The following is a 27,522-nucleotide window of genomic DNA, read 5'->3' as shown; positions in this document are numbered from 1 at the left end:
GAACTTACCTTACCGAACAGTTCCAAGCCGTTGTGTGACCTTTGCTGTACGTAAGAGTCGTCTCCATTCCACTCGGTCCATGGCTGCAGTTCGCCAGCTCTGCAGTCTGCGTAAGATCCGCAGGTCGTCTTCCACCTGATCGATCCACCTAGCCCGCTTCAGATGTGAAAGCTCACTTCTAATCTGTATGTTGCTCATTCCAGCAAGATACAAAATCTTGAACTGTTCTCTTCTTGAATCCAATTTTCCTCTGAAAAAAGTTAAATATTGCCTTTGTCACCCACAAGTGAACTATAAACATGTGACGCAATCGAAACGAACACGCGGTTGATTATCAGGACAGGCCTCTCAATCCTCTCTCATCGCGTCAAAGCCTACTTGCACCCGTTCACATAGTTCTACGCACGCCGAAGCGAACAACATCTGAAAAAATAGAATAAACTGTGTAGTCACTCGAAGCTTGACCCTACCGTCTTCTGCGCCAAAGCTCTGTTCGATGTAAGGGAACGTCTCCGCGATGCGAAACGAATGAGCTTGCCCAATGTTCGAAATATGACCATATAGCTTTCTCCTGCAACTGTCCTAGTTATTAGAGACGTCTGAAGAATGCTCGGCAAATGAGGATTAAGCAATCAACCGAATTATGCTTGGATGGAGCAGAATCTGAGGCGAAAAAATCTCCGGGATCACTCTCTCGAGCTTGCCACGATGGCACGAGGTATCCAAACCTTGAGTATGGACGTAGTCACGCTAGCAAGGACTTTGCGCCTGATGACCACGGTCTTGTGGTGCGCTAGCTCTGTCGCTTCCACACATCCCGGAAGAGGCAGTCGTTAAGGCATTTCTGCAGTACCGCTTTGAACAACCCGGGGGCTTTCTTAATAGCCAAGTTCGGGATTCCATCTGGTCCCGGTGCCTTGCCTATCTTTAGGAAGTTCGCGATCTTGATCAATTCATCTTCTGTCACCCTTACAGCATCGTCTGCCTCTGCACGACTGCCGTCACTCACGGTTGGTTGTGACTCGTCAGCCGGAGGCCAGGGACTTGGTTCGTGGCTTGGGAACAGGCCCTGTATGAGTTTCAAGCATCGCTGGTGATTGTTAAGCCGGGGCTAGCGCACCTCTAGTCTTGGTCATAACGATCCTGTAGGCGTCACCCCACGGGTTCGAATTGGCACTGGCGTAAAGTCTTTCGAAACAGGCTCGTTTACTGTCTCTGATTGCTCTCTTAAGCGTTGTCTTAGCGGATCTGAATGCGGCACCCCGTACCTCTCTTTGCTCATCGGAACGCGCACGTTGCATCCTCCGTCTTGCACGGAGGCATGCACTACGTAGGCCGGCTATCGTTTCGCTCGACCAGTATGTCGGTGGTCTACCCTCCCTCTTGCTTCCATCTAATGGCTTGACCGAATTCATTTGCATCGAAATGCAATGTTTTCCAGCCGCAGAAGGATGGAATATTGGCCCTACTCGCTGCTTGCTTCTTCACGCCTACCTCAGCGGACCGATTGGTGATCGCTATTCGTGTAGTTGTCATCTACCCTCCAGTTCGTAATCAGTCCCGAGCTGCAGAACGTCACATCGATAATCGATTCCGCACCGTTCCTGCTGTAGGTGCGTTTCGTGCCAACGTTAGCCAAGTCTAAGTTGAGCTTTGCCAAAGCTTCCAACAAAATCTGGCTCCTCTGGTTTGTACAGCGACTTCCCAACTCAACAGCCCAAGCGTTAAAGTCGCCCGCAACCACCAACCACTAACGACCCTAAGCCCGTCAGTTCCGCGGTTGCTTGGTCGATCATCTGTGCGAACATTTCAGTAGACCTACTTGGCGGAGCATAGCAACTGCAGTAGAATACTCCATCCACTTTTGCTGAAGGTTGACACAATCTCTTGAACCGGGGAACTGCCTGTCGTGTCGTTCCGGTTGGAATGCGGTAGGGGTCTGAGACGATGGCCACGTCCGACAGCGACTCAGAGGCTGCTTGGTGTAGCAACTGCTGCGCCGCATAGCAGTGATTTAGGTTTAATTGTATCACCCTGAAGCCTGCGATTTAGTAGCCAGCCGTGCAGCCGAACAGTTGGTGGCTTACCCTAGTCATGACATCACTGCTTCGGTATAGACCACCATGGGACCGCGCAGGCGACTACTCTGCTATGGACCAAGATAGCGGCTGGAAGGGGGACCCAATCAACTAACTAATAACAACTAACTAGCACTTAAACAGAGTCTTCTATTGTTACACATCTGCGTCAACAGTCCGAAGTTGGACTACGCCGCGCTTATGAAACGAGCGGAAATGGCGCCTAAGATAAGCCAAATAGCAATGAGAAGAGGTTGAACGAGCTAACGCTTGGGCTGGTCAACAGTAAAAGTAGGACTTGCGAAAGAAAACTCCAACAGGGACACTATGGGTGACGGAAAATGGATTACTGTAGTGAATAAAAGCGAGAAACGCGTGAAAAATGCTAAAATCGCTCCAATAAGTCGCGAAAAGATGAGAGGATCATTCGGGAATCATGTCTGAATGTGCTATTCATAAACTTTCAATCCCAGCAAACCATCGCTATTGAAAATTACACATTCTCACGCATGCAAGAGACAACTTAGAGCAGGGAAATATATGGTGGCTTTTTTTGATAATTTTGTTTCAGTATAAACAGACATTATGCGGAGTGATCAACATATAGCGAGTGTTTCACGGAAGAATCGTAAAAGATTGCACTCGAGCGATCGCAACTACTCTTTCAAATGTTGGTTACTTGTAGGCGAAATTCGGCTACTCCACCGACTATTTGCTTCGGTAAGCAATTAGTTGAACGCAATTCAACGTTCACTTGGATTCATAATTTTGTATCACTGCCGGTGATCTCTCGAAGATTCTCGCGATACTGTTGAATGCAAGTGAACTTGGATACAATAAATATTATCGTGTTCAAATCATTCAGTCTCCTTCAATGGTATTCGAAACACTTAGAAGCGGAAAACAATCAGCAGCGTTTCTATGGAAAGCTTGTACGCCAAGCAGCCACTGAATTGTCATCGTCTCGGACTTATCGGAACTCTACCGGCAAACGGTAACTAAGTAGGGGATGAGTCCGAAATGACGGCCGTATGGACGACGCACAGTGGTTGGAGACCGGAAAAAACCTCGATTTTTCATGTCAAGATTTTTGATGTTTTGCATTTTTCCGAAGATTCTCAAACTTCAAATGACCTTCTCTCAAAGTTTTATGACAATCGGTTGTGAAATCGATTTTTAATCGCACTTTGAATGTTGTTATATCGGGCAATTTCGACGATTTTTATGTTTGAAATCACACTTTTTAGCTTAACTTCGAACACCTGTAGCTCCCTTAGTTTTCATCCGATTTTGATTCAACAAATTTCATTTTGAAGGGAAATTTATGTACTTTTTGGTTGATTTTCAAGATTTGCCAAAAACACAACCAATTTCTGAATCGAGATAAAACAATTTGCAGGGAAGCTAAAAACATGTATTTCTGATTCATTCCTACCGTACAATCTTGAGAAACAGTTCGGAACTATCGGATAGCCAACGATCAACAGGAAATTTATTGTACTTTTCAAATTTTTGTGTCCCATTTTGCACATCGTTGCTCATAGGGAGATATTTTGAAAATAACACGACGGAGACGTATGGTGGTCTATTGTAAAATATTCAGTTTCGTATATTTAAACAAAATGATTGACTGGGAAGTAAACATGAAGTTTTTTCCAGAAGTCTTAAAAATTAAAATTTATTTAGACTAACTTTTGAAAAGTTTCGAACATTTTATGTCTTTTGTATAATAAGATATATCTAAATAATGAAGAGGAATAGAGAAAAGTTTTCGAGGGATGGCTTTTAGGAAACTGTCTAAATTTTCATTAAAAAATATTGGAAAAATTGAATTTAAGATCGTACATTAAAAGAAGTTGATCTTAAAAACAAAAAGTGATTTGAGAAGAGACCATTTTAGATTTTTTAACATATCGTTTTTATATAAACGTTTTAAAATGGGCACTTTTAAGAAAAAAAAATTTTTTTCCTGTCGTTGGAATGTTTACAACATGAAATCTAATTTTTTTTGTGAGAAACACTTTTTTTTTAGAAGTGCCCATTTTAAAATACTTAGAAGATTATTGAAAGCTAAGTTTTCTATAAGAAAATTAAAGTTCAAATAAATTTGAGGTGATCGGTTTTTTAAAATATTTTTTTGTTTTTTCAGAACCATTTTTTTCAGTGGCGATTCCCTATAAGTAATCTCTTGACAAGTTTTCTCTGTATCTTACAATGGATATATCCATTATAAAAAAGCTTAAAATTTTCATACCTTTGCATATATTAGTGTAGAGTAATTTGCAAATTAGATTAGTTTAGAAAGGCTTACACATCCACAAGGTTTCATGGATTTCTGGGAGATAGCTGCCAACATCTGGTCGAGTTAGTGTGAAATCCGTATACAAGGTCATCACTGCCGTGATATAACATTATGACGTACATCCATTTGATCAGTTTTTCAATACGGCCCAAAAAACGAACGGGTTGCTTGTTACTTTTGTATTGAAATGGTGCATACGTCATTTCGTTTTCTTGATTTTATGCAACGTACGAATAAGTTACAACTAAAAGGAAGTTACCAAAAGATGGGTCCTCGAATAACGAACAAATTGGCATAAAAACCCCATATTTGAAAAAAATGGCGCTTACGTCAGTCTGCGAGATTACGGCAGATCAGATATTTGATTGGTATGATCGAAAAGATTGCTGAGAAGAGACAATCATAATACCCGATCATTCCCGGCCATGATTTTTTGTACACTTCTAGTGAATACAACAACTGAATCAATGATGCTTGTTTTGGCTGCCACAAAGTGCCACACATTGAGATATATTAATTAAAAAATGAGTAAAATTTAGGCTCAAAACTAATTTTCTAAGCAAATCATTCGACATACAATATTGAAGTCTTAAAAAAAGTTGTGTATCTTGATGATATCAACAAGTTGTAGAATATTTCAACTCTATTAAATGCGATTTCAACTCAAGAAACTCAATAAATTAATTTTAAGGGGGTGTTGACAGAAATTTAACTATATCTCAATGGTCTTACAATTTCAACACTTAGTGTTTTCGAAAAAAAAATCATGAATTTTATAGTTCTAAAACTTTTCCGAAGATCTAAATTTAATATCTTGCAAATAGATGTTGTTGCTTTGATGTTGACTGAATAACATTTTCCCTCAATAACATTTAATAACATTTTCAACGAATATCTTAAACTATTCAAAATCGCATGTTAAAAATCTGTCCACGTGGTATGTGGATGGCCCCTATTTCTCTATAAAACTAGGAAACGCAGAAACCCGCAGTTTCCGAAGTACTTCAGGTGTACCTCAAGGTAACAATGTTGAACCTTAGCTGTTCTCGATGATCTCAAAATCTATACTGTAGTTCACTCAGCATTTGATTATATTGAATTACAAAAACTGATTGACATATTCCATGAATGGTGTATTTGTAAGCATCTCAGTACCAGTGTTGCCAAGTGCTCCATTACCGGTAAGGATATAGAATAAGTAACAGCTGTAAAAATCTTGGTGTTCTATTGGATACCGAACTCACATTCTTTCTGTATCATTTCAAAAGCAAATAAGAACCTCTGATTTATAATGAAAATTGTTAACGAGTTCCGTGATTCGAACTGCTTGAGAGTATTGTACTATGTACTTGTATGCTCTACTCTTGAAACAGCGGCAGTTGTTTAGATCCTTAGTCCAGTTCTTGGTTTTGGACTACACGCACCGAGCCGGTATAGAGAAGGTTCATCACAGTTCGAGGCCTCCCTTGGATGGATCCTGTGAAACTTCCTCCATGTATAGACAGATGCATGTTGATGGATTTGGACACATCAGAGAGCGAATGCTCCAAAGATTCTAGCCAATATCAATGTAAATGCGCTCTCCAGAATTCTTCTGACAACTAACTTTCTCAGAATCTCTTTCCATCGGTCAAAATGAACCAGTTACCTCTATGTGCAAACTTTTTAGTGCTGTATCCGTTTGTTTGACTTATTACAGTCTTTTAAAATCATTTTAAATTAAGTTCCCTTTTCTAGACAGGTTGGCCCTATGAGTTGGGCATATTCCCCAAAGGTGCCGTTGCGCGCCCCAATGGCGTGCCAAATCCAAACAGATGGCGGCCAGGCAGACACCTTTCGAAAACGAGCGTCCCGGCGCATCGTTTTTTTTGCGCTCTTCGCACCTTTGATCGGCATTGGCTTTTGATTTTTCCCCGCCTATCCGAACTTTCTTCTCTCCACAACCGTCGTCGTCGTCTTTTTTTTTGAGACTTCTGCTTTATCTCACACGAAAGGCAAAGAAATAGTTATGATTTTTGGGAGTAATTAATTTTGGATTTTCCTTCTGACCACGTCTGACGCGGTCCGGTGAGTTTTTTTTTGCTTTGCTTTGCTTTCCCTCTATACCTTCTCCGTTTCGGCCGTGTGCACTTTTACCTTAGAGATCCGAAGCGACGACGGTTTTTCGGTTCGCCGCGATCACTTTCCGGCTCAGTCGGTATAATTACCTGTTTCGGTTTTCTTTCCTTCGGTCAGTGCGCGCGCGTTGCCGGGGTGCTGCACTCAGCTCAGAAGACTCAACCCCAGTAGGAGGAGGAGAAGGATGGAGATATCGAATGTTCTCCGCAGATGCAGCCTCTCCGTCATTGTCCGCCACGAACAAAGCAAAGCGAGATAAACTATATAAAACTGAAATTGCTTTATCAAAGCAAGAGCTTTTAAGAGGTTTCGGTTAGCGTTCCTCCAGCTTTCACGCGCAGGCATTAATCGGAGCGCCAGCAGCAGGCAAATTCTTCTAGTTTTTTTTTTTTTTTTGTTTAAAGCGATACCAGAGCACTTTTATTAGCCTCCTCCTATCGTCTCGATCACACATCAAAGAAAGGTTGAAGAAGCGGCCCACAAGAAAAATGTATCGCTTTTGATCGTTGATTTCGAATTATAGATTTTCAGTGCGAATAGCACGTACTCACAGAAAAAGAAAAAATAAGTATCGGGAGCTTTAATTACTGCTAGCATAAGTCGCTTATTTCGCCCAGAGCCGAAGAGGGAAAAGTGCTTTCGAGAAAATCTATGCTATTAAGATGCACGGTGAGGTATGATTAGAAAGGGGCGAGACTGAAATCGAAACCGTTGGTCTTTGAAACATGAAAAAAAAAACTTTCGGAGATTTTAGCCTAAACATTGGAACATTTTGAAGCATTGTAAATTCCTGAATTCACCTAGAAAATTTAACAATCTCTGACAAAAACTAAATCGGTTTTTCTCCCTTATTTCCAGGTTCCTCCGGAAGCCTCCGGCAGTGTCGAGAAGAACGCAACCACCATCAAGGGTAGTACTGGAGTCAACAACAATGCGGCCGTTATCGCTGCCAACCCTTCGGTTGCCGCTGTCCCCCTCAAGCCGTGGTCCATCTTCAATCTGCCACCATTGCCACACGGTGCTGCTGCTGGTGGAGGCGGCGTAGGAGGTGCCGTGCTGCATCCAAACGCGATAATCGAGCCAGGTGCGACACGACCGCCACATCATTCCCACCACCATCACCAGATTCCGATTAGCGGCGGCTGTCCGGCAAACTATTCGCTCGAGTATGACCAGTGCGTGCCGAAGTGCGGTTCGACCGTCGATGCCATGTACAGCGGCCAGCAGAAGGAAGTGATCGAGTTCTGGACCCTGATTCTGTCGGCTGGTTGTTTCATTTTCACACTAATGTCGCTGGTCACCTTCTGGACGAAGGCAACGAAGTTCGAGTATCCGGACCGGCCGCTGCTTTTCATGACCTTGTGCTACAATCTGATGGGTTTGTGCTACCTGGAACGCACCATCCTTCATAATCCCCGCAAAGAGCTGATCGATCTGTTGGAGTTCCGCCAGGAATGTACCATCACTTCCCAGTGTTTGGCTTATTACATCATCAAAAACTACCTGCTGATCAGTGCCACCACTTGGTGGCTAATCTTTGGAGTGTGCTGGTATCTGAGCACTGCGAAGCAGTGGTCGTGTGAAGCTTTGGAGAAAAAATCCGGCTTGTTCCACGTAATGGCTTGGGTTGTTCCCTTCACGTCACCCATCGGAGCGCTGCTGCGAGGAAACATCACAAAATACGAGCTCACCAACTTCTGTACCGCCAAAGGATTCACCGAAATTCCCGCTCTGATCCTGCTGCTAGTCGGTGCGGTTCTCATCTTCCTCGCTTTGATGGCCCTGAAGCGACTAAAATCCACCTGGAACCAGAGTGAAACCCTTTCGAAAGTCTTCACGCGGGTGCTGCTCTTCGCCATCGTGTATCTAATTCCAGCACTGTCCGCAGTAATCTGCACCTTTTTCGAGCGAATCGAAAATTCCATCGAACCGTGTCACTCTGGCGCAACTTGTCCGGTCCCGAAGAAATTTTCCCTCCTACCGACGCTACTCAAACTGATTCTTACCCTAGTTGGTGGATCGACGACCGGCATCTGGCTGTGGTCCAAACATTCGACCGACCTGAACAAGAAGTCATCGTTGACGGGTTCGAACGTCGCCAATGGATCGCTTAAAACAGCTCCGCTGTTAAAAATTCATCATCCCTCCAGCGGTCACTTAGGAGGACGCAATGGAGGAAGTCCTTACCGGGCGACAACCGTAAGCACCGGCGGTGCTGGCCATTCTGGTTCGAGCTCGGGGGCGAAAAAATATCTCTACAATCAGGCCTACGGAGGACATCGAAGTTCTTCCGCCGGCGGCGGTGGCTCACACGGTGCCAACAATGGCTACATGCCCGTACGGATACACCGCAGTTTACGAGGCGGAAGTTCGTCCGGTGGGACGACAGCTTCGATCATTACGCGCATCTGAAGACAGATTGTAATGTAAAAAAAAAAACAACAACAGCTAACTGTGATAAATTGTATAAATTTCTTATAAATGTATTGATTTCCGAGAAAGATCTAGAGCGAGTGTTCTAGAGCGAGAGAAATAAGGGACATTACAGTCGTAAAAAGTGAGAAATATTTATTTACTGTGTAAATGAAGCTAGTATTTAAGAGGTTAAAGTTACAAGCTTAGGGCTAGGGCGTGCGATCAGACGCATTATTGAACACACTTCCTAGGGCAGAAGTTTGATTTGTTGATCGCGCATCACGCAGTGTACAGAATAGGGTTAACAGAACTGACTGTAATTATTTTTGCCGTATATCATAAGAATAGACTATGAAAAATATAACACTAAAATATTAAAAAAATTTCATTGTTTTGAAATAAAAGGTGATTTTTAATATCACACCCTTCCGTTGCTACTGGTAATGCTGATAGTAGAAAAAAAATTTGAAAACTTCCATAACATTTCAACTGCTACAAATTATTAAATAAATATCTATGTAAATGTTTGAATTTATGCAATCGAAGACCCTGTCATTGAAATTCCGCTGATTTCAAGCGATGCGAGCGATGTTCTCAAGGTTCTTGTCTAGAATTATTTTATTCCAAATGTCGGAATGAGATGGCGCTAGTTTATTAGACAGATGCTCAAAAATGAAATCAATTTCACTTGTTAGTACGCCACCGCATCTCACAAGTAATAAAGGAACGAAAAAGTTCACGTATAGGTGACGCAGCTGTACAAGCAGATGAGTTCATACACTCAAAGAAAATATTACCAAATGAACACGTGAACACGTGTTTTCACTGGTTTGGTGCATAATACGCAAAAAATTGGTAAAAACAACGCAACAAATTAATGAAATGTGAACTTTCATTTCTAGGTAAAATTTGTATGAAGTTTTTGATATTAATGATTCAAGGCATTCAATTTTATCTAATGGTATTTTAGTGCAGACACTGAAAAGTAAGTAAATCACTATTACCTAAGAGTTGCTTCCCGCACGGAAGGGCTGATTTACGTTAAAAATACGCATATTTAGGTGTTTACGTTTTTCTTTGTAAAGAAGGCTAGAGAAATAAATTTTTTTGATTAAAGTTTCTAAGGACTTAAGGCTTTTCCGAGACGGCAAGGGCAATTTTATCTCCCTTCTAGCAATCAGTGTTCTAGTTTTAGTTACTTTGAGACACACCTGCTGACTGGAAATCAATCAGATTTGAAATTCTAGTAGACAACCTCTACAGTTCGATCAATTGAATATATTTTTTTTTAAATCTTCTTATAAGAATTAGAAAGTTAGAAGTTAACAAATTCGCAATCAAACCTTTATGCAAACAATTTGGTGAAGGAAGCTTCGTGAAAAAAGTATTGTTATCATGTAAATATTTGTAAATATTCTAAATAATATTTCATGCAATTTATTCCGAATACGTTTTATTAAAATTCATATTTTATTTTGTTTATTTTCTTGATTGAATATTTGATGATTAGCATGAAATTGTTAATATATTCTTTAGTTACAAAAACTTTTTTTCACCTGTGTCAGCCAGTGTAATTGACATGAGGACGATAGTTTGGAATACAAAAAAATAACTTGCTACCAAAACAAGAATTCTAATTAGATTCACACTGCTTGTCCTGATTCTGTTTAATTGTATATTTCGCATCCAGTATCACTACAGTCTCCCAAAATGTCATTGTTCAAATCAAATTCAAATCCAATGACTCTTAAGCATTAAGACAACAAGAAGAAGGAAATATGGCAATGATCCTTCGTTGAACCCTAAAACGGTGTCTTTTTCCTTTTGCTTCGTTTTTTCCTTATTCCCATCTAACCCCACAAAACTCTTACTAACGACATCTTCCTTTATCCTACACACAGAACAAACGAAAACTTTACCCTGCACCGAGCAACCCGGACTTCATTCACGGACAATTTCCAACGCAACCGTTCACTAACCGTGATGAGTATACATTGCCCCAATTCTCAATTCTATCAGATTGAGAAGATCTGATGCGTGGTGGCACGGACTCCCTTAAAGCCCGCTTAGTACTGGACCACAACTTTGTAGAAGGGGGAGACGACTCCTTCCATCCACTTCTCTGGCAGTTTTCCTTCTCCTAAATCCTGGAAATGACCCATTCTAGCAAGCGCCACTCTTCCATATTTAAAGAGCTCGCTCGGCAGTCCGTCTTTGCCTGCGGCTTTGTTGTTCAGCAGCTCCCGATCTCACAAAGAACATCATGAACATCGGGGGCTGGCACTTGGTCTGTTTACCACCACCACCTTGCTGGCTTCCAATCCGCATCGGTGCACATGCGAGACTGGTTTACCTTTTCATAGAACTTCCGCGTGTCACTTGCACGGTACAGCTGCTCCAGCTCCTAGTGCTCACGATCCTTTTACTAGCGCTTCTTTCGTTGCTTCGCACTCCCCGTTATACCAGTCGTTTCTGCCACTCAGTGCTTCCACTTCTAGTGTCGGCCTCTAGAGGCGGTGCGCCAAACCTCTCCGCCGTGAGTAGTACCGCTTCGAGCAGTTGCGCGTATTCCTTCGCAGTCTGGGAGTCCCGGAGCTATTTGATGTTGAGCCGCGGGGTTAGGCGATGTCGTGCGTGATATACGGTCGACAGTTTTGAGCACAGAAACCGCAACTAGGTAGTGGTCCGAGCCAATATCTGCACCGCGATTGGTGCGTTCGTTTGAAATGTCTGGGAAGTACCGGCCGTCGATGAGAATATGGTCAATTTAGTTTGCTGTACGTTAGTCAGATAATCGCTAGGTGGTTTTGTGCCGGTACCCGGCTCATTGGTTGTGCCGCCGCCCTGGTAGTACTGTTTTATGTACCGAGCTTCCAATCGTCGTCCTTGTTTCGTTGCCTAGGTCGTTGCCGATTGTTCCAGTTTGTATTCAATTCTTGATTGTTGGTAGGATTTTAATTTTTCGGTATGCTGCCTTACTATGGCTGCGGATGCCTAGTCTCACGACGGGGTTGCCTTCTTGGGTGTAGCTGGTGTGACACCGTATCTCATAGTTCAGCCTTCCGCTGAATCGAATCAGACGCTGTTTGAGCCGTCCCTAACATGAAGAACAGACTCTCAGTCAAGTTGCCCTCCTAGAAGAACAGCCCCCCTTCTTTGTCAGCATACGACCAAGTTCCCGCCGGTTCACCGATCTTCCCTTGGTTGCTCGTATCCCAGTCGGTACCACGTGGAGGTAGGGATAGGAGTTGCTGGGCATTATGTTTTAAACCACACTAGGGTCCCGTTTTTGAACATAAACATTTGGTTAATAGGGTCCTCCTTCCAGCCGCTATCCTTGATCATGGTGGAGTGGTCGCCTATCTGGTCTTATGGTGGCCTATGCCGGAGCAGAGAGGCCATGGCTAGTGAAGGTCGTCATAGTCCCTCATGAGCAACTATGACGCCTCTCTGATTCCACTCCTGCCCGATTCCCATCAGGCAATGCTCGCGAAACGTACTGGAAGGTCGTCAGGTTTCACGGGACGGAGACCCCTGCGACCGTATGCCACCTCGCCGTTTCAAGCCGTTGTCACACGATTTTACTAGGGAAGCTCGGTGCAGGTGCCAGCCCAATGTCGTGGTATAAAACCGTATTCCATCTCAAAACCCACAGCGACCAGTACACCATAATTGGAGCCTTACTGGTATCGGCCCCAATAGGCGGGTTAGTGCATTTGGGTGATGGGAGCGGCACTACACGCTCCGTCGAAGCTGCTGCCCTTGGTCTCCTAGTACGGGTGTACAGCTGGTACGCACTGCTCAGTCGTTTACCAACCAGTTACTCAAAAGGCATCACATTTAGACGAGAATGGGGAATCACGATGTTATGATGATGAACGCACTGTGGAGTGTCGATTTCTAATTTGAACCGTCAACTTTAAATGCAGCAATCGCTTTGATAATGCCTTGGTTCTGCTGTTCTATAATTCCGTTGATTTTCGGACAAGGCGGTATTGATTTGCTTCCCAAAAGTTAATGAGCGCCGTGCTTTAAAAGCGTGTCCCATTATCACTATGGAGAATGATTGGGCAACCCCATGTCTGAAACATCTAACACAATGCTTCTTTGTTGGTACTAAAAGCAAACAACTACCACTAAAATGTACCAGCTCCAGGGATAGATAGAAAGTCTATTTGAAGTACTTCTTATCTGATAATATCCTGTTTCCATCTGATAATATTCTGTTAGACAGTAGCAGGGGTGGATTTTTACGAGCTAACACTGCGCACGTCTTAAGGCTGTATTACACTCTTTGACCATGCGTCAAATATTTGTCACTTTTTGACAGATAAAAATTTGGTCAAAGATAATTGTTTGTCGGTCTGCAATTTTTTTTAAGGCAAACACGGGCAAACAACGATCATGATGTCAAATAAATTTGACCATTATGTCAAAAGGTCAAATATTTGATCATTGCTCAAAGAGTGTGATACAGCCTTTACAGTTTTTGACAAACTGAACAAGTTTATCCACGCATAATCCGTTTCATAGCCACCTCCTCAACGTGGCATCCATGAGCTGATACTATTGCTTTCATAAATATGAAGTGCCCAAATTGTGCAACGCTTTATTTTGCGCCTCCCACTCACGAAGTGACCCAGACCAGACATTGGATTCTAGCGCTTCCTTTACTGCAAAAGGCTCGCTGTTCTCTTCAGTTGTCTTTTCAATCTCATTCCACGTAACTTCCATGCATTCATGCTTTGGCAAACCTCCGTGATCTGTTCTGGAACGCTGATAAGGAACAAATCGATTGTGAGACGATTGGCGTTTGGGATAATCTGCTCTAACTGAAGGAACAAAAGTCGGTTCAAATTGAATATGCTTTTTCCTTGTTCAGAGAGAGAGAGAGACACCTTTATTTAAGATTTTGAGTGAAGCCGTACGTATTTCTCTGTTCAATGCCTGTCCTGCGAACGTGCTAATTATTTCATCAGATTTCTTGCATCCATCAAATTCGCACAGTTTTGCCAAAACTGTTACTTTGTTTTAAAAACTGCAGATTCGTTTCATTCCCATTTTTATCAATTAAACCAAGTTTCCTACACTGAAGCATTATGTCAGAACCTGAACTAAAATACGTATTCAGACGGTGTATTGCATTTGTAAACGGCTTACTTTCTTATCTGGCGAATCTATTGTTGGCTTAGTATTTCTGAATATTCCTAGCAACTGATTAGCTCATCTTCTCTTCCTGCCAACTTCATCGAATCAATCAAAAAAGTCTTTCTTCGGCTCGAAAATATGTTAACATGTAAACATGTATTTATTTCATTGTCATCTGATGATGGGGCACATTCCTCAATGTTTAACGAGAAAACCGAAACTTGCTGAAGTGATGATACAAAACGAGATTCTTCTTTGCTAAAACTGTTTCTTTCACCTCGGTTTAAGCATTTATTTTCCGGTTTCCCCAGAAATGGCCAGTTGAAATTTATTCTGCAAAAATTCCCATCATACGAACAATCAAAACACTTGGCGTCAACATCGAGCGTCATTTTCGCTTTAAAATCCACTTTTGCCAACACCGCAGGGTATAACACCAACACAACAATGTGCAACAAGGTGGTTGGCGTACCTGCTGCTACTGCCCTTGGATATCATCTGTCAGTTGGAAAAAGTGCAAATCATAAAAACAAAACTAAATTGGCTATTGCTAGGAAAAAAAGATTTCAGTTTGCATTAAGGTAAATCTAAACGGTCATTACGTTAGTGAAATTTAGTAAATTACATTGCATTACGATAATTTACAAGGATTTCAAGTAACTTTATTTGCATTGGTAGTTCAAAAATTATAAATTAGTAAAACTGTTTCCTGGGCCGAGATTTCCGGTCCGACGTGATTTGGTGGCTAAGCCGAAAATAGAAGATCGTAAGAAGTTAAACAGCAACAAAGTTATAAATCTAATTGGACCTAAATTCTGGACAAGAGTAAAACAAAAGGAAGGAAACGTGAGCCATAGAAAGAAAACTTAACTAATTATTGTAAGTTTGTTAATTGTAACGCTTAGGAAAAATGCTGCTTAAAAATATATTACCTACAGTTTGAACTATCAAAAATTTAAAGATGCTGCTACAAAATATTAGTTCGTTATCTGAACAATTTTAAAGCTGTCAAAAATGGAAGTACCACCAGACTGCGTCTGCTCAAGACTTTGTGTGGAAGACAACGATGCTGCAATAGAGATAAGGCGACAAGGGTCACAAAAGCGTTGATTGATTCGAAAATAGTTTACGGTATTGAGCTAACCTGCTCTGCTTTCGACGAATTAATAAAAATTTAAGGAGCAAGGAAGGATGGTCAATGCGCTTTTAATTCTTTGTTGCAAGAACGATAGCAAGTAGAACAATTAATATCATTGAAAAAATCTTCGAATCAACAAGAGGATTCCATTTCCTGTCAATGGTCAATGCTCAACAAGAGGAATCCATCTTCTCAATGAGGCGAACCGAGTTCTTAGAACCATGACCGGTTAGGTCCTTCCACCGATGTCCAGGATCTACTGGTGACAGCACCATAAAGAACACCTTCCGGCCAGATCAAACAGACCGAAAATACCTTCTGTCTTCAAGGAACACCTTCTGACTTAATATCCAAACCATGTGATCCGTTATACGGATGGATAAAACGTCTACAAATTTGAGTTCCGATTGTTGGTATCAACACACTGCGATCCCACGCTCCGAATAAAATTACCTTAAAGTTCAAATCCCGAGTGTGCAGCTTCCAAGCAAGTAGTGAGTGCCTAGTTACACAAAAAGTAACTGGCACGATACCAGTGTCGAAAATTAACATCACACACCAGAATGATATCGAAAGCCGATCCCATGGCGTTCCGAAACTCGATCAATCGAAGAAATGACTTGCGAAGCACACTTTCTACTCACGTACCAACGCGATGAGCATGAAAAATTTATAGTGCCATTGAACGAGAACGCTCCTAAATTAGGTGACTGTCGCACTGGCCCTGGAGTGGTTCCTAATTCATGAAAAACAATTAATGAACAATCCAGAGCTAGAGGTGCAGTATGTTGAGTTTATCCGGGGGTACGAGGCTCTCGGACATTGCGGGAAGTTATTGAGGCCAATGATCCACCTAACCAGCAGAAGTATTACCTAATTCACCCCGCCATATTACGTACACTCGGTCGTTTTGATTACAAGTGCCAAACTTTTTTAGAGCAGCTGTATTTGAACTAAAATCTTCAGGTCCAGTGGTACAAAATGATTTGCATTTCATGATTCTTCGCTTCAGAAAATTTAAGATTGCGTTTTCCGGGGACATTGCCAAGATGTACCGGCAAGTACTACACGCGCTTCAACACCGACGTTATCTTCCTATTTTCTGGACAGCCCATCCATCACAACCGCTGCGAATTCTTGAACTTTGTACGGTGACCAACGATACAGTATCCACTTCCTACCTCGTGACAAGGTGCTCGTCGAAGAAAGCATCGTGAAGAAAGAAACTTATATGGACGATGTGCTTTCCGGTGGGTGCCAACTTGACGAAAGAGACCATCAAGGCTCAACGATAATTGCAACAGCTTCTAGGAAGCGGCTGATGGTCAGAATCAATTTTTGGACCTGCAGACCGAAAATCAGTAACAGCTAACATTCCAAGTACCCAATTTTCAATCGTTTACCGTTTTCTGTTTCCGTGTTCGTAGCCTAAATTTTTGCCGATTGTTCCGTTCTGTATTTTGAATTTCGATTTTTGTGCTTGGAAACCGAGGCCACGGCATCAACATGCTGGTATCGTATGTGTAGCTGGCGAGATACAGCATTTCATGATTCAGTCACCTGCTCCGGTACAGACGCTGTTGTTCGCCGTCCCTAACATTGAGACACAGTCGCGTACGACCCCTTTTTCCAGTCAGCGCAAATTACTTGTATAAATTTTCTATTTTTTTTATTAAAATAATGTCCCTCATACTCCAATATTTCCCGCTCATCAATCCATTTCAATTTTTGTATCGATACAGCAGGGGCACAATTAAACAGGATTTTTACAAAATCTACCTACTATAAATAGGTAGAACTAATTTTTGTTGCGTTTAAAAACAAAATAAATCAAATTGAACGATTGTTTTACTCTATTTTTACGGAACAGAGTATGGCTTCTCAAAGTTTTAAAAATATATAAACTATTTGCAACACGAGTATAAATAAAGCAAAATTGCAAGCCAAACATGCTTCGTTGACATTGTAACGTTATAAAATATGACGCATAGATGGCAGCATCGGTGCATGTCACCTAATTTTAAATCGATGCACCCCTAGTAATCACGGTTGTCAAACGTGAAGTCTGCTGGCTGAAATTCGCACCGGGCGGTGACAAAGTAAAACAAAACATACCGCAAATTATTAGAAAAAAAAAAACATTTAAGTTGCTGTTTTCACGTTAATAATTTAAAATAAATTCAGGTCGTACTCAAGCAGATTGTGTTAAATCGAATAGACTTTAGGCTAACGTAGGTATGGAAATTGACTCAGAGCAAAGCTCACTGCGGCCGATGTTATGTGAGTTGAATATTCTAACCCGATCGGATGGATCCGCGTTGCTGACTCAGGGTATTATCGGCTTTCTATCAATAAAAACCATTAGAACGCTCACTTACCTTCACTTTCAGGTGAAACGGCCGTCATTGCCAGCGTTCATGGTCCGGTCGAAGTACGGCTGCAGCATTTGAGCGCCGAAAAGGCTCACGTTGAGATTCACTTTCGACCGCGTTCCGGCTTGGGTAGCGTCAGTGACCGGTTGCTGGAGAATCTGATCCGTAGCACGTACGAGTCAACGATTCTGACGGCGCTGCATCCTCGTACGGCCATCTCAATTCAGTTGCAGGAAATGCAAGACCACGGAGGCCTAATCGCGTGTGCCATCAACGCTGTCTGTTTAGCTTTGGTGAATAGTGGCATCGAAATGCAGTACCTGGTAGGTGCCGTGCATAGTGTACTCGATGCGGACGGTCGGATATGGCTGGATCCGAGCGATTTACAAGCCAAGGATGCACAGGCACGGTTTACGTTTGTGTTTGATAGTGTGGCGAAGAAAACGGTTTCCATCTATACCCATGGGAGATTTACTCCGGAGCAGTACCATCGTGCGCTGCGGCTGGGAACGACTGCTGTGGATGAGGTTTTTGAGTTCTATCGAAAGATTGTGGCTAAGCAGTGCGAGGTTCTGTGAATAAAATTTTTTTAAATGTAAACTTACCTCTGCTTCCCTTGAAATACTTTTGTATACTTTGAATGCGCTCGTAGCCTACTCCGATTGAAATTCAACGTTCGAGTTATTTCGATCAAATTGACAGCTTTCACAGTGCAATTCAAAAGTTCCGGAACAAATTGTACGAACTTCATAGTAAGAACATTTCGGACACAAAACTCGTCCCGCCCTCACTCAACCGGGTGTAAATCTGTCATTTTTATTAAAATCATTTTCTTAAAACTGTTTAATTCCATACCATCCAGCAGCTCTTCACCGTTTTGGGGGGGATATCCTCTTACAATAGCACATGCGAAAACAGGTTGGAAAACCGAACTGTGGAGATCATTCCTTTGGTTTTGTGCGCGGTTTGCTTTTCTTTCTCGAACTACGTGCGCGCGTGTGTCGCAAGAAGGTGTTTTGAAAGCTTTTGGTTTTATAAGGGTTGCGCATCACTGCGACCAGCTTTTTTTTTTCTGTTTTCGCTTCGAAATTGGCAACAAGTTTGTGTGTGTTTTTATTCCTGTCTAGAAATCGCTTGCTTTCAGCTAATGTATTTTTACGAATATTTGCTAAAAGTTGCTTTGTGTTTTAGCTAATTTCTAAATCGTTATCTAAATTAAAAGTTTACCTCACATTTTTTTTTGTTCGGAATTATGGTGCAAACGTTTTTTTATCTTCTGCATTCAATCAGAACAAACTACTACAGCTATTTTTGTTGTTGTTGTTGAAATGTTGAATAGATATGCGGAAAGCTAATGTTTTTTTTATTCTGTTCGATGATCGTGTGCTTGTGTTGTTTAAACGCGCAAAGATTTGGCAAAAAAGATCACAGAATTATTTTTTTTTGTTCTAAACACCTAAAAAAACTTTTTTTTATTGTGGGAGAGAAATCGAGGGGTCTAGATTCTATCTGGAAGGTTACCGCCAAGAGCTAATATGTACTGGCTAATATTCTAAAGCAAATCGGAATGGAAAACGGGAGCTCAAAGACTAGTCGCTACACGCTACTAAGATCGGATGTTTCTACGGAGTTATCACTATTTAAGTTTCTGAGATGAGTTCTGGGAAGAGTTGAGAACGTTGTCTATATGATTTCTGCCTCCACCGGGTGAGGACGAAACAACAACCAAGGGAAAAAAGCCACCGAGGACAACGGCTAGCGTCTTCAGCCGAGGATTTTTTTGATGTAGTTGCCACAATTACTGTGCACTTCCGGTTTGGTGAGTGACCGGTGACGGTTCGGTTTGTAGGGTTGGTAGTTTTCAATGTTGGAGAAGCTGTTGTGCAACTCCGGATGCTGCTGGTGCTGCTGATCGTCAAGTTCGTCGTCCGATTCGTGATTGGTGACCTCCTCTTCCGGCTCGTCCCGTTGGAGTTCATGTTCCGTTGGTACTGCGACGGTTGTTGTTGTTGTTGTTGTTGATGATGAAGCTGTAGATGTGGGAGCCACTGTAGTCGTAGATGTTGTCGTCGAAAGGGTGGATGAAGGACTGACCGGTACTGTCGAGTCTGGCTGCGTTGAAGACTGACCCGAAGTGGAAGTGACATTGTTCACCGTCGTGCTTTGAGGCGAAACAGTCGAAGTTTTGGCCTCAACTGTAGTAAATGGACGTGTTGTTATGCTCAGAGTTCCAATCTTCGAGGACAGCTCCTTATCGTCAAAGGTGATTTCAACTATTTGATGAGCGACTGTTGTTTCAGTTTCAAGAGGGGAGGATTTTGCGGTTGTAAGCTCAGAAACGGTTGAGGGGACTTCTCCAGGTGCTGTGACGTCTTCCGATGTTAAAGCCGGAGATGATGTCTGCATAGTAGAAACCGTAGACTCGGAAGTTTGTGTTGTTTCCGACACGAGCTCAGTAGTAGCAATGGGTTCCACGTGGGTCTTCGTAGAGGTGAAGCGTGCTTTTACCAACAACATCGGAGGAATGAAGTGATCCCCAACGGAGGATATTTCCTTCTTCGGTGTAGTCGGCAGAATGTGGCTTGCAGTGCTTGAGGTTGTCGGCTCCGCTGTCGTCGTGGTGGGTGCTGATGTCGTGACCGTGGTCGGCGTTATTTCCGTAGTTGAAACCGGCGTGCTTTCGGATGAGGATTCTTCGTCGGTAGCTCTTCGCAACCTAGAGTCAGCCGTTGTGCTTTCCTCCAATGTTGATCCACCTTCGGTGGATCCTCCCGCCACTACGGAAGAGCCACTCTCATCTGAGTCCCCTTCGGTCGGTTTCACCGCCTGTTGAACGATATCGATTGGCTGCGTTTCGGTTTCATCCGGCTGGTCACCCATCATCAACTCGTCATCTTCGTCTTGCTTTCGATCGTCCTTCTTGCCGAACTTCTCCTTCTTCTCAAACAAAGGTGAATATTTCTTTCCGCCAACTTTCTTTCCGTCCTTCAGATGTTCTCCATCGAAATGTCCGTCCACTTCGTCACTGTGCAGCGACTGTTCAGCCTGCATTAGATCTGCTAGGTTGAACTTATTGATCACATTCTTGACCGTGTCTTCGATTTGATTCGGATTAACATCGATGCTGTTGTCTTCGTCGTTGTTCGAGACTACCGTCAGAATGTCGTGCTCCAAAATCTCCGGAAGCAATGGTTGTCTCGTAACAAGGGGCGTCTTCTGCTGTGCAACGGGAGTCAATTCGACCGCTGGAAGTTGATTGTTTTCGGCGGTTTCCGTGGCAAGTGCTTCGGCATCATCCTCTCTCTCCGCACACTGCAGTTGCTGCAGGATAGAATCCTTGTCGAGTTTGCCCTGGCAAGACATATGTCGGGTTCCCTGCTCACCACAATCACGGGACAGTTGAACCGCACCGCTGTCCGACATGTACTGCACCGTTAGCGAGGGCATCGAAGTTACGGTACAATCAATTGCCCAAGTGGGAACTGAAAATAAAGAAATCATTACTACTATTGATTTTTCAATAAACACAAATTACCTGGAAGTTCGCACAAAAACGCAGCCGTTTCGGGTCCTCCACAGCGCAGAGCATGCCAGCGGAAGTCTCGAACCGGATCCACAACCGCACAGAGGGGTGTTTCGAGGGCCGGCAGTGACTCCGCCCAGTATCCGCTGGATGGATCCAACGATTTGGCATTGCTATCAGAGGAAAATAATCAGAACATGGTTCCTTTCGTTAGTCATCTTCATATCACATAAGCTAGGAGAGATACTCTGGCGTACCAGCATGGGGAAAACTTTCCCCATAAAACAAAACTTTTGCCTGTATGCCAAGCACTGTTTCTCGCACCAAGCTCCAACCTGGTTAATTATGAGCTCAAAACTTTTGTCAAGTGAATATAAAAAATCATTTAGCTTGCTCTAGCTTTTCATTTCTCTTTTTTTTTCGAGTATCGTTATTCTCACCCCTTCCCGGAGTTTTCATTTTCAATTGGGTTATCGCAGCAACCTATGAGCATGGTATGCCAAGTTTCAGCTGCGTGTTTAGATGGATTTTGGCGACACTTTGGACTGTAGGATTATAGAAAACTCCAAAACAGGCACAAAATTAAGCTCAGATTAGCTTAACACTTTTCTGAAGTTTAAGTTTTTTTTCTAAATCTTAAATAGCGCAATAAATTGTGCTTTTAAGAGTAACCTAAAATAGTGCAAAAACACTTTTAAAAAAGGAAAAAAATAGAAAAGATATTAAGTTGAAAATTCTAAGACAAAATCTCTTTTGGAAGCCAGATAAGCCTAAAAAACATTTATTGAGTTCTGAATAGTGAAAAAAATCCAAAAATGAGAACAAGACTCCACTTTTAAACGCCTTGAACTAATAATTACAAAACAAAAACGAGAAAGCCGATAATATTCCAATTGAGCTCAGAATGACGAAAAGCGCTTCTTAAGGGAAAAAATATTCCTAAGCTTAGTTCAGAATAGGGAAAAACTTCTCCACAGGTTAGAAAAGTGAGCCTGAAAAATGCCCGAATGGAATCTAAAATGAAGAGGAAACACTTCTGAAGACCAGCAAAACTTAAAACAAGGAATAGATTTAAAATAAGCTTCTGAACTCCAGAAGTTGAGCTTATGAAAAATATTTCCAAAAGCCCCGAACACTTTTAAAAAAAATTCAATCTCGAGTTTGAAACGGTGAACTCCGTTGACTCAATATAGTTGTAAAGGAAAATCAAGTTTTTTGATAAAAATGATTGCATTTAGTAAAAGTAAGTACTAGAAAGTTAAAATAATATAAAAACAGAGTAACTAATAGCAGTTGAAATAAATGTTGTGAAAAAATACTAATAGCTTGGGCGTAGCCAGAATTTCGAGTTCTTCAAAATTTTAGAAGTTGAAAATGGTATTTTGAAGTATAGAAATAAATACTAGTAGTTAGTGATCAACACAGATTTGCCCGGTACTTTTGCCGCTGCAATGTCCTTAGTGTATCAACTGAAAAACCTGTGCAATTCCACGCAACATAGGCCAAGCATTTCAATCAATTATTTTGATCTGGCTAATACCCAGGGCCGGATTTACGATTGTGGGGGCCCGGGGCCCAGTTATAGTGGGGGGCCCAAAATAAAACAAAACTGTTTTTTATCGTACGAGTTAAAAGCATTTATTTGCTATTGAAAAATTACCAAAAATTTGTTAGAATTTTTTCTTAAGCTCTATTTAGAGTTCCAAGCGAAGTGAAAATCTCATACAACATGTTCATTTTTTCACGCTCGTGAAAAATGCAACCTGCAAAAAATTTCACTTCGCTTGGAACTGTAAACAAATTCGATCCAGCGAAATCGATGGTTGTGGATCTCATCTTTTCCACTTGGGTTTATTTCTTTCACGCATGCAAGCGCTAGTGAAAAAAGGAGCAGCAAGCGAAAACTTGCGTGCGTTTCTATTCTGTCAGTTGCAGCCAATTTTCACTTCGCTCGAGGTGTAAACTCGTGAGTTTCACTTCACTTAAACTGTAAACTGCAGGGTGGTGAATTACCTGCGTGTTCCACAAACCGGTTTTCACGACAGATTTCGCAAGCGAAAATTTACGCTTTTTCACTTGTCAAATTTTTCACTTTGCTTGGAACTGTAAACTATGCTTTACGAGTTTTTTTGCAGGAAACTTATTAATTAAATAATCAACATTCAACTTCTTCAGTATACTCGTACTTGAAACATAATAATGCTAAGTTTGACTGCCTTTCATTTTTCACAGTCGCGCGCAACCTATTTTTAATAAGTTTCATCTTCAAGTTTTTTCTTGATACCTGAAAAAAAAACTACCGCAATTTGAAAAAAAAATGCGATCCACAGGCAAAAATTTGCACACAATTTGAGAAAGACGGCGCAAATATAAGACGACTCTGACAATAATAGAAACTAGGAAAAAACTACAAACATCTGCAGGTCAATAAAATCTGCACACGAGCTCAGAAAATCTGCATTTTGAAAAGCACATCTGGTATCCCTGATTCGGACAAGTAAGCAAAAGCAATGCATTAAAAAAACTTGTGGGTTATTTTCTTCCTTTGCTTTACCTCCCATGCGTGCTAAAGCTCTAGAGCTAAAGTTTGGCCGACTGTCACTGAAAAATTCCAATCAAACAGTCAACAGTTTTTTCATCATAGTTTTAACATTGCTGATGTTCGATTGGAACGAGTTTTGACAGTTCGATTGGCGCTTTTAGTGACAGTCGGCTAAGCTTTAACTCTAGGCGTTTAATGCGCGCTGGTTCGATTCAAATGGTATGTTAATGTGTGTCATTCCAAGAGAATCCAAGTTGAACTCTTATGGATGTAGTTGTGATATTGGCGCTCGCGAAAAAATAACACTGAAGGAAAGTGTCAGATTGAAATTGTCTGTTCAAATTTTCTTACTGTAAATCGAACTTTTGATTAAATCTCATTTTTAAAGAGAAAAATCTTTTTGTCGATTTGTGGGGGCCCTAAAAATTAGGGGGCCAGGGGCCCGGGCCCCCTGGGCCCCCCCATAAATCCGGCTCTGCTAATACCTTACACAGATGTTTCAATGGGCTAAAAATGTCGTTTTGTGCTAACGTATGCGTTGAAAAAATGGACTTTTTTCGGATGGTGGTAAAAAAATAACTAAGACAGATAATTGAGTTTCATAAATTTCCTATGGAAGGTAATTATGTTAGCTTACTTGCAAAAAAAAATCTACGATCTTGCGTGCGGCAAAAAAAAATCTACGATCTTGGGCTTTCTATTTTTTTCCGAGTATCATTTTTCTCACCCCTTCCCGGAGTTTTCATTTTCAATTGGGTTATCGCAGCAACCTATGAGCATGGTATGCCAAGTTTCAGCTGCGTGTTTAGTAGAAAGCCTATAGAAGCTGACTAATCCTATAGGCTGACTAATGTTCCACAGTCTATACTATACCCATTGGGTGCATAACCAACCATTAATGATAACTAACTCTTCGAATCTAGTTTCTTGCGCTGCTGCGCAGGAACCATACGCATTGCAGCCAAATACTCGTAGCTTCATCATATCTGGTTTATGTTTTGTCCACATCTCAATAGGGGTTTTGTTTTCCGAAACAGCGTTTGTTGGACTACGGTTTATGATGTAGACACCGGTTAATGCAGCTTCATTCCACATACGTTTGGGTATTTTGGACTCGATGAGCATCATTCGCACTTTCTCGAAATAGACTTTACATGCCAAATGACGACTCCCGGTTTCTGGGAAATAGTCTAACGTGACCAAATACCACCCAATATAAATCCGTATTCGTGATGATGCACAGATGCCTAAAATCGACTCCAAATACCATTTTGAATGCTAAGATAGCGACTTCCGGTTTCTGAAAAACAGCCGAAAATGACCATATACTACTCAATATGGATATTTCCAGAATCGAGGTGATGTACAGAATCCGATAAAATTAACCATTTCAAACGATTTGTCTTTTGACTTTGATCGTATCTGATATTCGATTCGTCATCGTCAATCGTAAGGAATCAACCAATTTGAAATGTTCAAAATTATTTTATGTAGTCGAACTTCTCGAAAGACGTAGTTCTACGCCAAAATTTGTTCTACAATATTGAGTGGAGGTAGTCGACTATCTCCAACTTTAGAAATATTATCCACTGAAGAAATAAAACCAAATTTTATGTTTTCGTGAAGTAACGCTAAAGTTCGAATAAAATGCACAAGATTTCGTTCAAAGTACGAGTAAAGAAGAAACAAGTAACGGCTAATGAAGAGTGTAAAGGTAACAAAAATTTTCCGCATACTTTTCACTGAAAGAATATATTTTTGTTTTATTACTTCCTTTGTTTTGTTTTGCATTTTGTTGAGTGGATAATACTGGTCAACAAAAATGAAAAAAATGTGCAAACAAGAGGTTGCGAAGCGTAAATTTAAATCATCATCCTAACGTTCTTTATCTTCGTCCCGAAGTGATCAGTTAGAGCAGCGCATGCTTTGATGCTAGAAGAAGAGGTGAATCCGTTATCATGTCACTTCACTGACAGTCGTTTCGAAAGTGTCCGGCTGTGTGTGGATTTTATTTTTAACACTTGACATGAAGTTTACCAAACGACTGAGAACCGTCTCTAGCCGTTATATGAAACTCACTTACGCTACTAGTAAACCCGTTACAAACTCCTCTCTCTGCACGGTTTATCGTAATTGCAGTTAATGCGCGTTGATGGGTTGTTGTTCGATAAGCGCGCTCAGTACGTTTCGTGTTAATAACCGAGCCAGTAGCTTAGCCATGTTTCATAGTTTCGATACGGTGCGACGGGAATGGATTTCCCGCCAGCCTCCGCTGGCCGTGGATCCCCAAACTAACCTCGGTCAGTTGATTTTGACGGCACTCGATCGCGTTCCCAGCGGCGAGGCACTCCAGATCGATGCAGATCACCAGGATCGGGTGATGAGTGCAGCGGAGATGCGACTTCGTGCGATTCGAGTCGCTCAAAACCTGTCCAGTCTGGGCTTCGGAAAGGGTGACATGGCCGCTCTGATTTGCTGTAACAGTGAAAACCTAACTCCGATCGCGCTCGGTTTGCTGATAGCCGGAGTGACCTTCGTCGCTCTGCCCGTCAATTTCCACGCTGATGATCTTGGCTATTTGATGGGTTTGGTGCAGCCCGAGTTAGTGATTTGTGACGAAGCCGTCTATAAAGCGACTCTGGACGGGGCCGCCAGATCTCTAAACCAGAAACCGGTAATTTTTGTGGTGGAAAGTGAGCGGGAATCCGTGAGGAATGTTGAAGAATTGTTGCAGGAGACGGGCAACGAAGCTGCGTTTGTGTAAGTACTTTAATGGTAATCCCCTTGAAAGGTTTCGAGTAAACAAGTTGTGTAATCAGTCCACAGTGGCATGGTGATGTACGCGAGCAGATTGCCGTAATTTTGTGCACCTCGGGAACAACCGGTCAGCCGAAGGGAGTTTGCGTTTCTCAGGCTCACATCGCTGTGGTGCTGAATCAACCTAGACGTGGATCGCCAACCAAAGATCTCATCTTCAACTTTAGTCCACTGTACTGGGGGACGGGGCTTTTTTCGCTGCTCAACTCCGTCTCAACCGGAACGACCCGAGCGATCACTCGCAGTTCCTTTAATGAAGATACTTTCTATGACATTTTGGAAAGGTTGAAACCAACGCAATTTTTTACACCCCCATCGCATGCGATTCTACTGCTGAATCATCCACGAGCAGAAAGTGCCGATTTTAGTTCCCTGCGGAGCTGGGGTCTGAGTGGCAGCCATGCTTCGCCACGGTTGCGACGCCTCTTGGAGGCGAAACTTCCGAATGGTAAAACATCCAACAGTTATGCCTCCTCCGAAACCGGATTGATTGCGATGGAGTTTGGCAAGCGGAAGGATGGTTCTGTGGGTCAACTGATGCCACATTTGAACGCGAAAGTTGTCGATGAATGCGGCATGGCAGTAGGCATTGGGGAGCACGGTGAGTTGCTGATTAGTACCAGAATCCCTTTCATGGGTTATTATAATGATGAGAAAGCAACTCGGGAACTTGTCGATGAGGAAGGTTGGATTCGAACCGGCGACATTGGCTACTTCGGCGCTTCATCCTCGTACGGCCATCTCAATTCAGTTGCAGGAAATGCAAGACCACGGAGGCCTAATCGCGTGTGCCATCAACGCTGTCTGTTTAGCTTTGGTAAATAGTGGCATCGAAATGCAGTACCTGGTGGGTGCCGTGCATAGTGTGCTCGATGCGGACGGTCGGATATGGCTGGATCCGAGCGATTTACAAGCCAAGGATGCACAGGCACGGTTTACGTTTGTGTTTGATAGTGTGGCGAAGAAAACGGTTTCCATCTATACGCATGGGCGATTCACGCCGGAGCAGTACCATCGGGCGCTGCGGCTGGGAACGACTGCTGTGGATGAGGTTTTTGAGTTCTATCGA

General features: G+C 42.3%; 4 protein-coding genes across 4 annotated transcripts in view; 3 read left to right on the top strand and 1 right to left on the bottom strand.

The window, feature by feature from the left end:
* The window catches only part of LOC129717757 (frizzled-3), a 67,547-nt gene extending 58,575 nt beyond the window's left edge, over window positions 1-8,972 (top strand). Inside the window, exon 3 of the mRNA XM_055667892.1 lies at window positions 7,357-8,972. Coding sequence (XP_055523867.1) covers window positions 7,357-8,910 — 1,554 coding nt within the window. The 3' untranslated portion in view covers window positions 8,911-8,972. The remainder of the gene's footprint in view (window positions 1-7,356) is intronic.
* Window positions 8,973-17,237: 8,265 nt separating this feature from the next.
* LOC129717539 (exosome complex component RRP46) lies at window positions 17,238-18,171 on the top strand. Its single transcript, XM_055667507.1, has 2 exons — window positions 17,238-17,530; window positions 17,590-18,171. The coding sequence occupies exons 1-2, from the start codon at window positions 17,437-17,439 to the stop codon at window positions 18,147-18,149; spliced, it is 654 nt and encodes a 217-aa protein (XP_055523482.1). The 5' UTR covers window positions 17,238-17,436; the 3' UTR covers window positions 18,150-18,171.
* Window positions 18,172-18,362: 191 nt separating this feature from the next.
* LOC129717905 (transcription initiation factor TFIID subunit 12-like) lies at window positions 18,363-21,275 on the bottom strand (the record flags this gene model as incomplete). The annotated part of the gene is made up of 2 exons (XM_055668184.1): window positions 18,363-21,053; window positions 21,107-21,275. Coding segments are annotated over 2 exons (1,887 nt in total), but the record flags the coding sequence as incomplete, so codon positions are not given.
* A 4,501-nt stretch (window positions 21,276-25,776) lies between these two features.
* On the top strand, window positions 25,777-27,427 carry LOC129718308 (probable 4-coumarate--CoA ligase 3). Its single transcript, XM_055668951.1, has 2 exons — window positions 25,777-26,396; window positions 26,456-27,427. Exons 1-2 carry the CDS (start codon window positions 25,789-25,791, stop codon window positions 27,276-27,278), a joined length of 1,431 nt encoding a protein of 476 aa, XP_055524926.1. The 5' UTR covers window positions 25,777-25,788; the 3' UTR covers window positions 27,279-27,427.
* Window positions 27,428-27,522: the final 95 nt, after the last annotated feature.

The sequence above is a fragment of the Wyeomyia smithii genome, chromosome 1 (assembly GCF_029784165.1).
Source record: "Wyeomyia smithii strain HCP4-BCI-WySm-NY-G18 chromosome 1, ASM2978416v1, whole genome shotgun sequence".
Lineage (NCBI taxonomy): Eukaryota > Metazoa > Arthropoda > Insecta > Diptera > Culicidae > Wyeomyia > Wyeomyia smithii.
The sequence above is the reverse complement of the archived record's forward strand: the minus strand, read 5'-3'. Positions and strand labels throughout refer to the sequence as shown.